The following is a 16728-nucleotide window of genomic DNA, read 5'->3' as shown; positions in this document are numbered from 1 at the left end:
CAATCACATGACTTGCTTGACCTTATCAATCACCTGGGCTACTCACCATCCTTACCCTACCCCTTGTCTCGTATGCAATAAATATCAGCGCGCCTAGCTATTCCGGGCCGCTACCAGAATAGCGCACCCAGCTATTCAGCACTATTGACTCTGAACTATGTAAGGAGGGAAGTAAAGACAGCATGGGAATTAGAGTTACTAGATATAGAGAAAGAAAGGATGGTGGGCTGGAGGCCAAGTGAATTGGGAGGAATAGAGTGATTACACTGTAAGGACAGGAAGTCATGGTCAGAGAACAGTATATCTGAATATGTGGTTTCAGAAGTGGGACAATTCTTCAGTAATGAGAAGGACCAGATATGCCCATAAGTGGCTGAAGTAGAAGGGAAGTGGTGAATTTTGGTGAAAATTTGCAAACCATGCATCTGACAACAGGTTATATCCAAAATATACAAGGAAATCAAACAACTCAATAGCAACAAAACAAAACAAACACCAAATAATTTAATTTAAAAGTGGGCAAAAGACCAAAATAGACATTTCTCAAAAGAACACATATATATGGCCAACAGGTATATGAAAAAAGTGCTCAACATCACTAATCATCACGGAAATGCGAATCAAAACTACAGTGTGATATCACCTCACCCCAAATAGAATGAGTATTATCAAAAAGGTGAAAATGACAAATGCTTGTGTGGATATGGAGAAAACGGAATGCTTACACACTGTTTTGGTGGGAGTGTAAACTAGTACAACCATTATGGAAGACAGTATAGAGTTTCCACAAATACATTAAAAGTAGAAGTATCATATGATTCAGAAATCCCACTACTGGGTATTGATCCAAAGAAAATCAATATGTCAAAGGGAAATCTGCACTCCCATGTTTCCTGGAGCCTTATTCACAATAGACAAGCTATGAAATTATCCTAAAAGTCCATCAATGCATGAATGAATAAAGAAAAGGTAGTACATATGCACAATAGAATAAAATTTAGTCATTAAAAAAAGCATGACACCTTGTTATTTGCAGCAATGTAGATGAACCTATAGGGCATTACGTTAAGTGAACTTAGAGGACATCACATTAAGTGAAAAAGCCAAGAACAGAAAGACAAATACCACATGATCTCACTCATTTGTGGGCTCTAAAAAAAGTCAGTCTCATAAAAGTACAGAACAGAATAGTGGTTGCTAGAGGAGAAATGGGGAGAGATTGGTGAAAGAGTACAAAATTACAGATAGAAGAAATAAGTTGTGGTGTTCTAGTCCACGTTAGAGGGACTATTGTATATTTCAAGACAACTAAAAGAGTCTTTTCGATATTTGCACCAAGAAGAAATAAGTGAGGTGATGTATTTGTTACATACACTGATTTGATCATTACACAATGTACACAAGTATTAAAATATCACACTGTACCCCATAAATATGTGCAATTCTTATGTGTCAAAAATCAAACTTTTACAAAATACAGAATGTGTTATAAGTAAAACACACACACACACACACACACAAGAGAGGCCAGAAAATTGAATCAGGCCATCTAAATGGACACTGAAGTCACTCAGTGTGATGAACTCAAGAATAAGACTTTGAGACAATTGTAACAATGTTAATAGGAAAAGAGAGAAAGAGAGTGTCCAGGAGATGTTAGGGGACAGTGCAGGGAAATGGTGATGTATAGCACAAGCTTTAAGGAGCAAGAGGTTTTCTTTTTTTTTCTTTAAACATTCCTCCACTGGGAGTTCAGACCCACTGCCCATCTCCCTAGCACCTGCTGCTCTGTGTTCCTCCACAGGCCCCTCAGGTCACTCAGCATCCTCAGCATTGGGCAGGTCACTGCTTGGCTCAGCAGGGACATGGGGAAGGGTCCTGAGCTTTATAACCCTTGGGCACTGTAGTGGGGAAGTGGCCATGGGCTGGGGCACCATTGCTGGTTTTCAGTGTTCATGCTGAATTTATCAAAGTTTAACAACATACCTTATACCAGCAATTCAAGTCTATTTATATGTAAATATGCATATTATATTTATTCATCATATATTGCTGCATCGTTTATACAAATAACAATACAACTGACATCTAAAATATTATATATTTAATAAATAAATTCGATATTACAAATACATATATACATATACACATAATGTTGTGTGTATTTTTTTTTAACTTTTAGGCTCTGGAGTGCATGTGCAGGTTTGTTATATAGGTAAACTGCATGTCACAGGGGTTTAGTGTACTGATTATTTGCCACCCAGCTAATAAGCACAGTACACCATAGGTAGTGTTTCAATCCTCTCTCTCCTCTCACGACCCTCAGGTACACATGTAGGAGCAAGAGATTTCTAGTAAGAAGAGAGGAATAATGGTTTGAAAGGAATCAAAAGGAGCAAAGAGAACCTATACACCACATTCCCACCCTGAAGTACTTAGAGTTTCAGAGGCTAAGTAGAGTCTCTACCTGAAATACACAGGAAGCAATGTCCTCAAGGGAAATCCAAGTTACATTGAAAGCCAGGAGAAGCACGGAACTGTCCATAAAGAAGCAGTCTAAGGAAATAGGGAAGTTTGCTAATCATGCAGCTGAACTTCCATAGAGTACAACTGAAAGTAAGGGAGGAAAAGGGTGTTGGGTCAAGAAAGAACAATCAGAATATTATGGTGACAAAAACACCAGAGAGAATAAGTGAGCAAAGGGACTTATGATTTGGATGGTGATCAAAGAAACCAGGAACGGTCAGCAGAGAGAGTTGCTTCATCAGACTAAAGAAAGGGGGAGGGTGCACTCTCCTTAGTCATCTGACATGGAGACAGGCATCTCAGGTAGTGAGCAAGGAACTCCAAATCTAGTCGTTAGTCACTCAGGAGTGGGCAGTCATCCTGCCAGTTTCAGCCCTACGTTTATGGTTCCATTTAAGAGTAAGTCATCAAACCAAGGGAACACAGGAACCAAGATGGTACGCTCCAAAAAGTTCAGTTCTGCTCTGAAGCGCCCCCTACAGGATCCTGTTCAGAGACGCAGGAGGAGGGAAAGCTGCTGGTCTGCGCTTTGCGCCATTCTGTGCTCCCTCCTACCTGCCCTCTTCTTTTGGCCCAAGTTCTAGTCCCATCTGCTTTGTCACCCCCTGCCCACCTAAGGGAATTCCTTCTCTGGTCTTCGCCGTCCTCATGGTAAAATGAACATGACATCTCTAATCACACATATCTATCCAGTGATGTAAATCTATCCAGTGACGTAAATATCTATCCAGTGATTTCTTCCCATTTTCCCAATTCCTGCTTCAGCACTGCTCACCTAGGCTCCAGCCCTCTAAATCTATCCTAGCCCTTTGGTCGATCTTTGCCTACTGAGGGCAAAACTACATAGCATCCCAACAACAAGGATTAATACTACAGCCCCATTTCTTCTCTTTGCCATTTCCTATGACAACTCTTAAACCTAAAAAATGGTACCATTTCCCTGATTGGTGGGACCTGCTCACTAGACCAAAAGGGATGTGTATGTACATTTCATAATGGGCATTCAGTTATGGGATGATGTGAGTGCTGTGTGTGAGATAAATCCTGGAGTTGATCTGGCCACATCCCAATGACTCATTTGGACTCATTTGGACAAGCAACTAGAGCTCGCATTTGAAAGAACAACAAGCAAGCTACCTCAAATTTCTCTTTCTCAACCCATGAGTTCACCTTTTCTGTTCCTTAATGCTCTCATCATCCAGCCCTCCTTTCTGCCGTTTTTCCTCAGTGTTCAAGCCTGCATCCTAGTCTCCTGTGCCGTCCCACTTTTTCAGGGTTCTGCCCTATCTGTTACCCCTCTCCGAATAAAGTCAGCCCCACCCACTACCCTACTGTAGGGATCTGCCCAGCTCTTCCTCTGTCGGTTTTAAACCGTGCATCTGCTGCCACCATGTTCATCAGGGTCCCAATTTCCATTACTCCCCTGCCTTTCCCCCTGCTCCTCCTCCTAGCCCTTGTTTCTAATCCCCTGTACTCTAGCTCCCACTCCCAGTTGAGCCACCCCCAACCAGCCATGACAATTCACAACTCTCATCCTGGAGAGATGGTTTCCCTCCTGCTGGGACAGTTCTGGGGCAGTTCAGAATTGCCAGGACTGTGGATTCCCAGCAGCTTGGCCTGGTGGACACATGGAATGCAAGACAACAGCAAACCCACCTTCAGCCTTGGTAAGTGACAGGACCCCTTTTCCATGACCAGATCCTGGTTACCTTGCTACTATTTCTATTTTGTCTCCATTCCCATCTGGGCAATCCTCTTCAGATGCCAGAGATTTCCTTTTTTTCGACAGTTTGCTCCTTTCCTCTCATGCCTGGTCAGCCAGCCTGCATGAGGTTCTCTACGCTTGAGACTGGCTTCTCCATGGAACTTTGTCTGTAGTCACAGAGCAAACTGCAGGGCCAGTGACAGAGAATGAAGGGGAGAGTGAAGAGTGGAACACATCTAATGTGTTCTCTGGAGGGTAAGTCTTGTCTATCTGCCCTGAGTTCAAGTGAGTGCAACCCCTGAGAATCACACATAGGGCACAAGGTCCCTGCTTTATATAGACGGGGACTCAGGTTTCTTTCTGTTTCCCTTGGTCTGGTTCCTCCCAGACGCCATTTTCTTCATCCTAGGATTCCAGGACCATCCCAAGGACTTTCTGCCCTTGAGAAATGTCTCCTGCAAAAAGGGGAGGGTCCCTCCATTGTGCTGTCATCAAAGCTCTGAGGGTTGAGCCTCATGCTCAGTCAGTGCTTCTACTTCAGAATGGGAAAGGTAGCAGTCTAGAAGGCAAGAATGTGTCCAGATCCTGAGCAGATGATAGCATCAGATGAACACATGACATTAAGAAGTGCTCTCCTCAAACTGAGGTCTAGATTCAATATAATCTCAATAAAAATCCAAAAAGATATTTTTAGGGAACTTGACAAGCTCATTATAATTTATATGGACATACAAAGGGCCAAGAAGAGGCAAGACTCTCTTGAGAAGACATCCTTCCCTACCAGATATTACAATTTGTTACATAAATTATGGTAATTAAGATAGTGTAGTGCTGTTGCAAGCTTAGACAACTAGACCAATGGCACAAAATAGAGTCCAGAAATGGACTTGCACATATGGGGACACTTTCTTTATGGCCACAGTAGCATAGCAGACCAGTGAGGAAGGACTATCTCTTCAATAAGTTGGTGGTGGGTCAACTGGATACAAGGTTGGAAAGAAAAAATTAAGCTGGAGTCCTACCTCACACTGCACTCGAAAACCAATTTCAGATGGAATACAGATCTCACTGAGAAAGGGTAAAACAACAAATCCTCTTAAATATTAATAGCTCTGCCCACATATGGCCATGGAGCTCTTGAGATGTGTTATGAAGTATAAAATCTGCACTGGATTTTAAACATTAGTAGGACAAAACAATGTAAAATATCTCAATAATTTTTATATTCAAACATTGAATCATTGACAAATTGGATATACTGAGTTAAATATCACATTATTAAAATTAGTTTTATCTAATTCTTGCTCGCTTAATGCAGATACTAGAATATTTTAAACTACATGAGTGGCTCAGCTCATACTTTTATTGAACAGCACTGCTGTAAAAAGTAATATAAAAATAACCTCAGGTCATCAAATTAGAAAAAGATGTCTTAAATGAAAATTAAGAAGCAATAATCATAAAGGAAAAGACTAATATATTTGACTACGTTTAACTTTTGGTGTCCAGAAGACACCATTAACAGACTAAAATGGCAAGCCACACAGAGGGAAAATAAATTTGCAGCATGTACAGCCCTCAAAGTAATATATTAATAACTCCAACAAATTGATAAAGATAAACGATCCAATTAAAAATTTTGTTCAACACTGTGTCCCAGACTAAACCCATTCTGCAATTCACATTGGGTCCTGAGCGGATGAATGGATGGATGAATGAATGAAGTACTGAGTGAAGAAGAGCACAGTCTTCAGTCAGTATTTAGGTGCTTACTAAAACTAGGGGTGGCTTCTTTCTTTATGCTAGACCTACTTTTGATTCTTTTTCTATTTTATTTTTTTAGACGGAGTCTCACTCTGTCCCCCAGGCTGGAGTGCAGTGGTGCAATCTTGGCTCACTGCAACCTCCGCCTCCCAGGTTCAAGCGATTCTCCTGCCTCAGCCTCCCGAGTAGCTGGGATTACAGGCATGTGCCATCACGCCTGGCTAATTTTGTATTTTTGGTAGAGATGGAGTTTCACCATGTTGGTCAAGCTGGTCTCGAACTCCTGACCTCAGGTGATCCACCTGCCTCAGCCTCCCAAAGTGCTGGGATTACAGGCGTGAGCCACTGTGCCCGGCGATTCTTTTAAAATAAACTACATTATTTAAGGTATCTAGCAGACTCAAATTCATAGAAACAAAAGTGAAATGTCAGCGGCTGGAGAGAAGGGAAAAGGGAAACTTGTTGTTTAATGGGTGTGAAAAAGTTCTGGAGATTGGTTTCACATAGTTTGCATATACTTAATACTACTGTACTGTAATACTTAAAAATGGCTAAGATGGTAAAATTATATTATGTGCATTTTAAACACAAACATTAAAAATAAACAAACTATAAAGTCAACAATTTCCTTAATTAGGAAAGGTTTATTCTGTCAATATTATCACATTGGTAATCTTGGCCACACTGGCCAGAACGTTTTCTCAGAGAGGAAACCTCCGGTTTTTTGGTGAGGTTTTGATTCTGGGCATCTGCTTTAAGGTGGGAGAGGTTTCCGACTCCTTCCAAAAGTTTTTTTAGGAAATGATTGGCCAAGGTGAGGTCCAATCATCTGTCCCTTACCTCCTGGGTCTGCCCCTTGCCCGGAAGCCCTTTCCTGGCGGTATCCAGGGGACCTTCTAGTAACCAGCCGGGCCTGAGAAGCTGGGGCAGGTGAGTACAGTGCCAGAAAAGGGCGGGGCGCTAAATAAGATCCCGACCGGCGAGCGCGGGGCGGGGCGATGCAGGCAGGGGAAGGGGCTGGCGGAGTGAGACCCGCCCCGACCGGGGAGCACTACCCGAGCGCTGCTGCCTGGAGACCGCGGGACGCCGTTGCCTGGAGACAGCGGGACGCCGTTGCCTGGAGACAGCGGGGACGTGCTGCCTGGAGACTGCGGAAGGCCCAGGCAAGAGGGCGCGGGGCAGCCCAAGGCCATGGCGGGACACCCAAGAGAGAAGGTGATTCCAGATGAGGTCCATCAGAACCAGATCTTGCGGGAACTGTACCTCAAGGAGCTACGAACCCAGAAACTCTACACGCAGTATCACGTGAATCCCCTCCGCAAGAGTGAGAGGCACGGCGGGGTGGGGGAAGGGCGAGACCAGGAGGGCGCCGGGGAAGGAGGAGCCCTCTGGGCTGCGGGGGTGGGAACGCGGTCCCAGCAAAAACTCTTTCCCCAGCACCCGCCCCCTTTTCTAGATTTCAGGAACCATGACTTTGGAGAGGCCACATCATATCAGATTATTCGCTGTATTAAAGTTCATGCGCAACACGATTAAATCTTTTCTTTGTAGAAGAAAAAAGTTGTATGGCTTTTTATGATTTTACTTTTGAAATAATTATATTTTGCAGGCTGTTTGTGTTTTGTTTTTGTTTGTATTTTGGGTTGTTCTTAACAAGTGAAAGGTTTTTCTTCAGGCTTCTGATATTGTCATTCGGAAAGTTCTGGGGTGCCCCCTAATAAAACATCCCTACCCTTCACTCTTGTCACTGTGCACTCTCCTTGGGCAGTTTGTTCTGTCCTGTCACACCACCTTTCCCTGAATGCCACTGGGCCTGAAATGGAGCTTCAGATCCACACGCCCAACCACCTCACAGCTCCCCTCCCTGGACAACCCACAGGCACCTCACACCCAGCAGAAGGAAAGCCAGGCTCATTCCCACCTTCCCCACTCTCTGCTGCTCCAGAATACCCTGTCTCTGCAAAAGGCCACGGATGATTCACTCTCATGATCAGAATCATTCACTGTCATCATCTAATGATCTCGTGATCATTAAAAGCCTCGGAGTCCTCCTCAAGGTCTCTCTCCCTCCCTCCACACACTTAAAAAAAGGCACAAGTCCTGTTTATTAACATTCCTCTCCTCTGACCCGCTTGTTCCTGCTTCAGTGAAAGACACCATCATGCATATGGATTCCTCTCTGCCTCTGCTCAGGTACTTTCATGCTCTGAGTAGCACCTCAAACAGCCTCTGCCTGCATCCTCACTCCTGAAGCCTCTGCAGGGCCCTAGTCCTTGCTGCCTGGATTGGTCTGATGGGCTCCCAATTCCTTATTCTCTTTCCCTCCAAGCTAGCCCCTCCGACCAAACCCCTACACCTTTGCTAGCTTAGCACTATGCTAGGAGGACAATTAGATCACATCAATCCCACCTAAAATCCTTCTCATAGCCTCTGAGGTAAAGTTTAAATCAATCAGGACATAAGGCGCATTGGATCTGGCTCTGGTTCCTGCCAGCTTCATCCCATACTCCTCTCCCCCACTTTACACTGCTCCTTTAAGAAATACTTTGGTGCCTACTCTGCACCAGCCATTGCTGACGAATCCCCCACACACTCCTTTCCCCCCTGCCATTTCTAAATGAATGGATTTCCTAAATGCGTCATGTCATTTCCCACTTTACCTGCATAAACATTGTTGCTTCTTCCTGAATGCCTCTCCCAGCTCTGTGCCTAATAAGTAAAGTCCACTTTGTTGCCTGGCTCTATAGAGAAAATGTACTGTCTTCACTTTCCTTCTAACTAACTTGGTTTTCTTCTGGAGTCCCCAACCACTAGTTTCAGGAAAGCAAATTAGTGTCCAAAGCCGTTCAAACTGGGTCCATTCCAACAATGGAAATAATCTCTTCAGGCAACCTTTAAGCTCTCTAGGGAAAATGCTGCCTCCCAGCTCATGTCCCTTGAGCATGTGAGCCATTGGAATAAAGTTAGAAAATATTACAACTTGTATTGATTACTTTTATTTATAAAGATAGAAATGTTATTTGCTAATATACTGATAATGGTCCATAAAAACTATATAATTTACATATTTTAAGGGCGCATGCTCTAAAGTTCTTTTACTGATAGGAGTTTGAGACAAGCAGCTTGGAGACCACTGGTTTCTACTGGTGTCTGCTCATTTTCCACTACTCTCCATCCAGCTCACTCCACTGGAGCCCCTCTGGCTCTCTTGACGTTTCTCAAACTCCCCAGGCTCACGCTCATATGCTTCCCACACACACAGCACATTCCCTCACTTCATTCAAAACTCTGCTCATGTGTATCTCCCTAGAGATACATCACCCACATCCCAGCCCCAACGCCAACTCTCCATCCACGTAACCTGCTTTACTGTTCTCCATCACACTTATATTTGCCGGGTGATATATGTATGTTTATTGTCTGTCACCATAAATAGAGTAAAAGCTCAGGGGGTACAGGAGCCAGCTCTGTCTTGTTTACAGCCTGTTCTTCAGTGCACAGTAATTATGAGCTGAGTGGATGAATGTGGGTGCTGCTCCTCTGTTACTATGTGCCCTCCTGGGCATAGATCACTGCCTGGCAAACCTCTTTGGCCTTCCCCATAAGCCAGCACTGTCCAAGAGAATTCATCAGTGATGAAAATGTTCTCTGTCTTGATTGTAGTCAAAACTGTAGCCATTAACCTCATGCAGCTATTGAGCACTTGAAGTGTGACTAACGTGGCTAAGGAACTGAAGTGTTCATTGTAATTAATTTTAGTTATTCAAATTCAAGGAGCCACATGTGGCTGATGACCGCCATTCTGGGCAGTGCCACTCTAGATTGTGAGGTTCTTGAGGGCCTTATCCAATCGTGTATTATCCTAGCACCCAGGATAATACCTGGCATGTACCAGATACTCAGTGAGTGCCAAATGGGTGCCCTGTTTAAGGTGGACCTTAGAGAGGGCAGGGAACTCATGTTTTAATCTGAACTTGTGATGCTGTTTTTTTTTCCTAGTTCATACAGTCACCAGGAAGCCCATGTCTTGGCATGATAACCTGGAGGAACCTGCAGATGGTAAGTCCTGGGCTTTGAAATGCCATTGAGATAGAGCCCAGAGAGGCAGGCTGGCTGGAGAGACCTCTCAGGGTCGTGATATCTTGGAGCAAGCATCAGAGTCCTCTGCTTTGATCCTGGAAATGGGACTCATACAAACCAAGCTCAAAAAGATGGATACTCAGACAGTCTGTGGCAGATAGAATAAAAAAAATAAAAATTTGTTTTAAATAAAATTTTTAAAAGATTGACATATTCAATTATAACTGTCAAGCCAACTAATGTTCCTACTGGCTTAACATTGCCTTCACTCATTCATCAAACATGTAGATGTTATAAGCACAAGTTCTGAAGCTGTACTAACTCAGTTCAAATCCTGGTTCTGCTACTCATTGACTGTAACATTGGGCAGGTTTTTTTTTTTTTACCTCTCTTAGCCTATTTCTCAGGATTGATGTGAGGATTAAACAAAACAATGCCAGTGCATAGAACAGTAGCTGGTACATGGTCCTCAGGAAATGTTAGTCCCATGATTATTTTCATTATTAGGTAATCTCTATGGTGGGGCTGGGTGGAGGGATCTCATAGCATAATGAAGAAGAAGAGAAGTAGACTTGGAAATAAGCAGGCAAGTAAAGAGGGACCATGGCTGATGTGAGAACAGCATAGGAAACAGGTGCCTCCGTCAGGCAGTGGAGTTCTGGGAAGACCTCTTGGAGGAGGTGACCACAGGGTGAGATGGAGAAGATTGTGGAAGGACATTCCGAGTTCTATAGAAAGTTACAGAAATGAGAAACATGACTACAATTAGTTTGGCATGGCCACAACATACACGTGGAGAAAGGGCCCTATTTGGGAGTGAGTGAGGAGAGATATTTGGTGGAAAACCTGATCCCTCTTAGAAAGCTTTCCTTCTTCCCCTCTACCTTCCATGAGCAAAATTTGGTGAAGGACAGATGACTGTGGCTGGGATGGGAAGTGGGGGAGCAGAGACTCTCAGAGCATTATGAAGGAGGCAGATAAGTCAATAGACTAATAGAGAGGGCATCATCACAGGCAGTAAGGTGTTATCTGTAGTGCACTCTCCTGACTAGGGTAAAGGGTGCAAGCTGAGAACCTGTAGCATAAGGAATAGAATAGGAAATGAGGGTCCTGAAAGCCAGGCAGGAGTTAGTTGCTCTCTCTCTTATATTAAGGATTTGCCAGCCCAGTGTCAGTCCTTTGAATCACCTTCTTTGATTTCATTCCCAGCCATCTTGCTGAGATAGACATTTTCCTCCCATTTCACAGATGAGTACAGTGTGGCCCAGAGAAGTGATGCCACCCAACAAGCCGGTAGTAGCACTGACTCCAAAGCCCAGGTTCATTCCATTGTCCGCCTGCCTCTCTCCAGTGGAGACTTGATAGGGCAGAAGAACTATGGAGCTGCAAATCCTTCTGGTGTCGGCAGCCATACTTATTTCAATACACGAAGATTTGACCTCACTTCTTACAACCTTGCTCCTCACTCTCTGTTGTGCTACACTGGCTGAACTCGCTCATGCCTCGGGGCCTTTGCTCTTGCTGCCTGCGGTGTGCTCTTCCTCTGCCTCTTCCCAGGGCTGGCTCCTACTTGGCAACCAGAGAGGCCTTCTCTCGCCGCCCCATCTACAGCAGCTGCCCTTGCCTGCACATGACCCTTCACCTATTCCTTTCTTCACAGCGCGTATCCCTGTCTGCCACCATCACGTCATTTTGTAAACCTGAATACTGTGTCCTCTGCCCCATCTAGACCGTGAGCTCTAGGAGAGCAGGGACCATGCTGTCCCTCAGCACTCTGCCCAGCACCCGGAAGCATGCCTGGCACAGAGTTTGAGCTCACCACATATTTGTTGAAAGATGAGTGGAGAGACCAGACAGCCTGGTCTTGAGACTGAGGCAAACCTCCGAGGCCCAGATGCTCTGCCTGAAAGGAACAATGTGGATGCAGGAAAGGGCACAGGACCAACCTCTGGTCCCAAAGCCTGACTCCTTCATAACTCATACCTCATCTCCCAGCCAGGTTTCTGAATCTCATTCACCATGCTGCCGAGGGACCAAGGAAGAGGTACCCAGAGACACAGACTGAAAACCAGGAAGTTGGATGGGACTTAGAGCCCTTGGTAAGCGTGGCTCCTTCCTCAGGAAACACGAGGAAACACGAGGAAACACAGCGGCAATGTAGGTGGTGACCGTAGAATAGAGCAGGGGGCCAGACATGCCTGGGCTTGAACCTGGCTACCTCTTACCAGCTGGGTAAGTTACTAAGCTCTCTTATGACTCAGTTTAATCGTTGTAAAATGGAGCTAATACAATACCTATCTCATAAGCTTGTTATGAGGATGAAACGAGGTGATATTTGTGCAGTACCTGGAACAGTGCCTGGCACATGGTAAACACTGTGTTATAAAGGTACTGACAACAGATACCTGAGTCAGCTCCATCAGCTATCAGCAAGGTGGTCTTGGGTGTGCCACTCAATATCTCTGAGTTCTGCTTCCTTATCCATAAAAAATGGACATGTGGCTGAGCATAGTGGCTCACGCCTGTCATCTCAGCACTTTGGGAAGCCAAGGCAGGCGGATCACCTGAGGTCAGGAGTTTGAGACCAGCCTGGCCAACATGGCGAAACCCCATCTCTACTACAAATACAAAAATTAGCTGGGCATGGTGTCGCACGTTTGTAGTCCCAGCTACTGGGGAGGCTGAGGCAGGAGAATCACTTGAACCCAGGAGGCGGAGTTTGCAGTGGGCCGAGATCACACCATTGCACTCCAGCTTTGGTGACAGAGTGAGACTCTGTCTCAAAAAAAAATTAATTTTAAAAATATATAAATAAATAACATTTTTTAAAATTAAAAAAATAAAAATTTAAAAAATTAAAACAAAAAAACATAAAACATGGACATGTGAGTAAGGGTCCTCTCCTTGTTTGATTGGAAGGGCACAACTAGCCACTTTAGCACACAATCACCCTAAGGAAGACAGCGCTTCTGTTTTTAAGGGAGAAATGTGCAATATGGAATAGACAAGTCAAAGAAATTTCTGCCACACGAGTCTTTAAATCTGCTTATGTCTTTGGTCATGCAGAAGGTTTTCATTTTTAAGTCATCAAATATGCCACCAATTTTCATTATGGTTTCTGGTTTTTGTGCCTTGCTTAGGAAAACCTTCAACACCTACATTACCAAGCAACTATTCTATATTTTTCTCTAACTTTTTTTTCTTACTTCTTCTTCTCTCTTTTTTTGTATGTATATATATATACACAAAATATGTACATATATACAAAATATGTACATATATGTACATATACACACGTATATGTACATATATACACACCTACAAGGAGGGACTTGGGACAAAGGGACAGGTATGGTTAGAGAGCTGGAGAAGATAACCACTCAAAGAGAAAGAGGAGGTGCGGAGGTAACATCATGAATAAGAGAAAAGTGTTAAAATATGTATTCAATGACAGTTATTGAATATAAATATGAATAATGGGCCAATATTCAATGACTGTTAAAATCCAGAAGGAATGGTACTGGAAGTGCTAGTGGAAAAAAATAAATTTAAAATTTAAAAACCAGAAAGAAGACTTTTCCAAGTGGGGAAACTACTGTGAAAGGCATAGGCACCACTATGGGGTTTTGCAGTGAGGGAGGGAAAGAGCCTGGCCTCAACTCTGATTACAGCATGGGCAAGTGCAACTGTGTAGCCAAGGAGCGAGGTGGGGGTGAGTGATGGAAAAATACTAGGAGGAAACATCAGGGATAGGGGCAGATTCTGGCTAATTTCCACCTAACAGGGTGCTTGCTGAAGGCAGGCTAGCAGGATCAGACATCACCTGGAGAGTGGTGGAGGATGAGGAACCCAATCGGATATCAAGGGTGATCAGATATTAAAGGTGGGGGGTTCTGGTTAAATCACCTTAGCAGGATTTTTGCTAGAATTGGACAATGCAGAGGAAATGGAAATCCCAAAATCAGACCTAGTTGAAAAGTAATTCAGGGTGCCTGAGTAGAGTTCATTCAAGGAAAGAATCTTTGCCGGGGAAAAGAAAGGTTGTGAAGAATGGGGTGTTCGTGTGAAGATAGAAATCAGCCAAGATAGATCATGAAGCAACTTAGAAGAACAGTACAATGCACAAGTAAATTAATTCACCATTCTTCATTTTGTTAAAGAGTAAAGACCTGGCTCACACAAGTACAAAGTGTGCATGTGGAGATGTTGCATCTTTGACCCTCCAGGACATCTCATGCGGGCTTACGATGACAGGAAGGACAAGTGTAGCCTGCCCTGCTCAGACCTTCGTAGGCTCTGCAGATCACAGAGTGCATGTGTCTCCAGATCAGTGAGCACTCTGGAGTTGCAGAGGGTCTGCAAATATTCCATGCTGTTCATCATATAAACCTGGGGACAATGCCATCACAAGGGCACTGCTAGCATAGTAAGAAAGTATATCCCAAAAACCATGAGATGCAGGTGTTGTGCAACCAGAAGAGGTAATTAAGTTGGAGCTTCAGAGTGAAGTAGCTGGGGCAGAAGAGGCTTGATCAGCTGCAACTTGAAGCTCCCTGCCCCCTGGCAGGGCCTCACCTTGGATAGACAAGATACCTCCAGTCTCAGTACTGGGACACTGGCAAAGCCAGACTCAATGACCATCACTCAGCCACTCATCTCCTGGTAACATTTTCTGGAAATACGTTTTTTAAATTATTTGCACGGTGTAACTTCTATAAGATCGATGTGTCAGAGTGCCGACTTTTACTCAGATTCTATGTGACTCTTTCAACAAATTCATTCTTTCGGCAAATATGCATTGAATACCTAGCATGCGCTGGGTCTTGCTCTAGGTGCTGAGGATACAGTGGCCTCCAAGTCAGGCAGTGTGACAGGGAGAACCACAACTGTGTGTAGGTTATTCTCCTCTGACCTCACAACCTTTTTGATGTACATGTGGTCATCTCCATTCCGCAATGCAGCCACAGGTTGGGAGGGTGGAGCCTGATATAAGCCAGGCCCATTGACTCCAAACCCAGGTCCTCCTGCATCCTCACAGGCTTCTTTCTGATTCTGCATCCTCCTTTCTAGATCAACCCAGAACGCCATGACCACAGGCTGAATCACTTCAGGGTCTGCAGTGACATCACTCTTCAGGGTCTGCAGTGACATCACTCTGTACAAGGCTAAAATGTGGGGCTTAGGAGATGATCACCACAAGTAGCATCCCAGCGGAGGAGCCCGTCTATGGATCTAATGCCCTAAGTGTGCACAGCCCAGAGAAATAAAATACTACTTTAAAACGAAGTCTCAGTTTTCTCATTTCTGGTCAAGTCCACTGGTTGAAATCCTTGTGTGGTAAAGCAATGTGAGAAATCAGATAAAGATGGTGGGCTAACTGCATACAATCATCTGCTTTGCCTTCCTAATACTAATAAAGGATCACAAAGGGATACAAAACCCACCACTGAGAGAATGGAAGGAAAATGTTACCGACAGAAAAAAACTGGAAGTGTGTTCAGGAGATAGAAAGCTGATGGAGGAGGATGGCAGGAACTACAAAATGCAAGCTGATGGAATGCCTCTGAGCACAGGGTTTCCAGAACTCTAGATAGAAGTTCAGGACTCTGAGACAGAGTGGGGTGTGAAGCAGAGATCTGAAATCGGATGTGGGTAGGGGTAATCCCACCCCTACACCAGGAGCCAGGTTTATAACATCTCCTCCTTGCTGGAGGCTGGGGGTTTATTCTTGGGGGAAGAAGAGAAGCCCAGGGCTCAAGGATACTAAAACACAAGGCACGAGCCAGGTATGGAGCTGAAAATAATCTGTGAAAATCTAGAAAAAGAAGGCTGAACCCCTAGCCCAGGTGCCCACCCACACATATACTACATTTTTACCCTAGGTTTGAAGATGGAGTGTTCCCCTCTGGAAAAACAATGAAACTTCTCTAGAGACCCCCACATAGTACCGTTTGAGAGACCTTTAAGTAAAGAACCAGGGAAGTCAGTTTCCATTTCCCCTTCCTGCTACGAACCATTCCTCCTGGACCTCATCCTGTTGAGCTAGCACCTGCTTCAGAGTTGCAGCCATCTCAGCTTCTGCTCAGCCTCTGCAGCCAGTGTGCCACCTCTGCATGACCATGTAGGCCACGGATCTCTGCAGAGTGAGCAAATGACTGGGTGGGGCTGTATTAGCAGAAATCTGGTCTCCTGCACCCCTGGGTGCTGCACGTCCCTGAGGAAAGGGTGGAGGGCACAAGGGATCCAATACCATCTCTTCCTCATGGAGCCTTAGCTTCTTAAAGAGGATGCCAAGGAGGGGAGGGGAAAGAAGGAAGGAAGTCAAAGGAATCTTTACAAAAGGGCCAGCAGGTAAGGAATCTAGGAACTAATCATAAAGATGTCATTGAGCCAGGCACTGAGGCTCAAAAAAAAAGGAGAAATGAAATCAAAGAGGCAACTCACGAGATAATGGAGGAGGCAAATGAAAAGAAGTGTGCTGAGGCCGGGCGCAGTGGCTCACACCTGTAATCCCAGCACTTTGGGAGGCCAAGGCAGGCGGATCACGAGGTCAGGAGATTGAGACCATCCTGGCTAACATGGTGAAACCCTGTCTCTACTAAAAATACAAAAAATTAGCCGGGCGTGACAGTGGGCACCTGTAGTCCCAGCTA

The 16728-nt window shown here is 44.5% G+C and overlaps 1 protein-coding gene and 1 long non-coding RNA gene across 3 annotated transcripts in view; one reads left to right on the top strand and one right to left on the bottom strand.

The window, feature by feature from the left end:
* LOC129051353 (uncharacterized) overlaps positions 1-4690 on the bottom strand; it is a 52357-nt gene extending 47667 nt beyond the window's left edge. The window contains exon 1 of the long non-coding RNA XR_008515530.1: positions 4183-4690. This is a non-coding gene — a long non-coding RNA (uncharacterized LOC129051353). The remainder of the gene's footprint in view (positions 1-4182) is intronic.
* CFAP144 (cilia and flagella associated protein 144) lies at positions 4332-15361 on the top strand. Of its 2 annotated transcripts, XM_054536722.2 has the most exons (5): positions 4332-4490; positions 6863-7319; positions 9995-10054; positions 12071-12174; positions 15146-15361. In XM_054536722.2, exons 2-5 carry the CDS (start codon positions 7187-7189, stop codon positions 15221-15223), a joined length of 375 nt encoding a protein of 124 aa, XP_054392697.1. In that variant the 5' UTR covers positions 4332-4490; positions 6863-7186; the 3' UTR covers positions 15224-15361. The 2 variants fall into 2 exon arrangements, with proteins under 2 accessions (XP_054392697.1, XP_024108507.1); XM_024252739.2 differs by lacking the exon at positions 4332-4490 and having other exon boundaries at positions 5045-7319.
* Positions 15362-16728: the final 1367 nt, after the last annotated feature.

This window comes from Pongo abelii, chromosome 1 (assembly GCF_028885655.2).
Source record: "Pongo abelii isolate AG06213 chromosome 1, NHGRI_mPonAbe1-v2.0_pri, whole genome shotgun sequence".
NCBI classification, from domain to species: domain Eukaryota; kingdom Metazoa; phylum Chordata; class Mammalia; order Primates; family Hominidae; genus Pongo; species Pongo abelii.
The sequence above is the reverse complement of the archived record's forward strand: the minus strand, read 5'-3'. Positions and strand labels throughout refer to the sequence as shown.

Bases quoted from the DNA above. Each gene is read 5' to 3' on its own strand.
- CFAP144 (XM_054536722.2), top strand. From the start codon at position 7,187: ATGGCGGGACACCCAAGAGAGAAGGTGATTCCAGATGAGGTCCATCAG. The intron at 7,320-9,994 runs GTGAGAGGCACG...TTTTTTTCCTAG, and splicing joins CGTGAATCCCCTCCGCAAGA to TTCATACAGTCACCAGGAAG. The intron at 12,175-15,145 runs GTAAGCGTGGCT...CCTCCTTTCTAG, and splicing joins GATGGGACTTAGAGCCCTTG to ATCAACCCAGAACGCCATGA.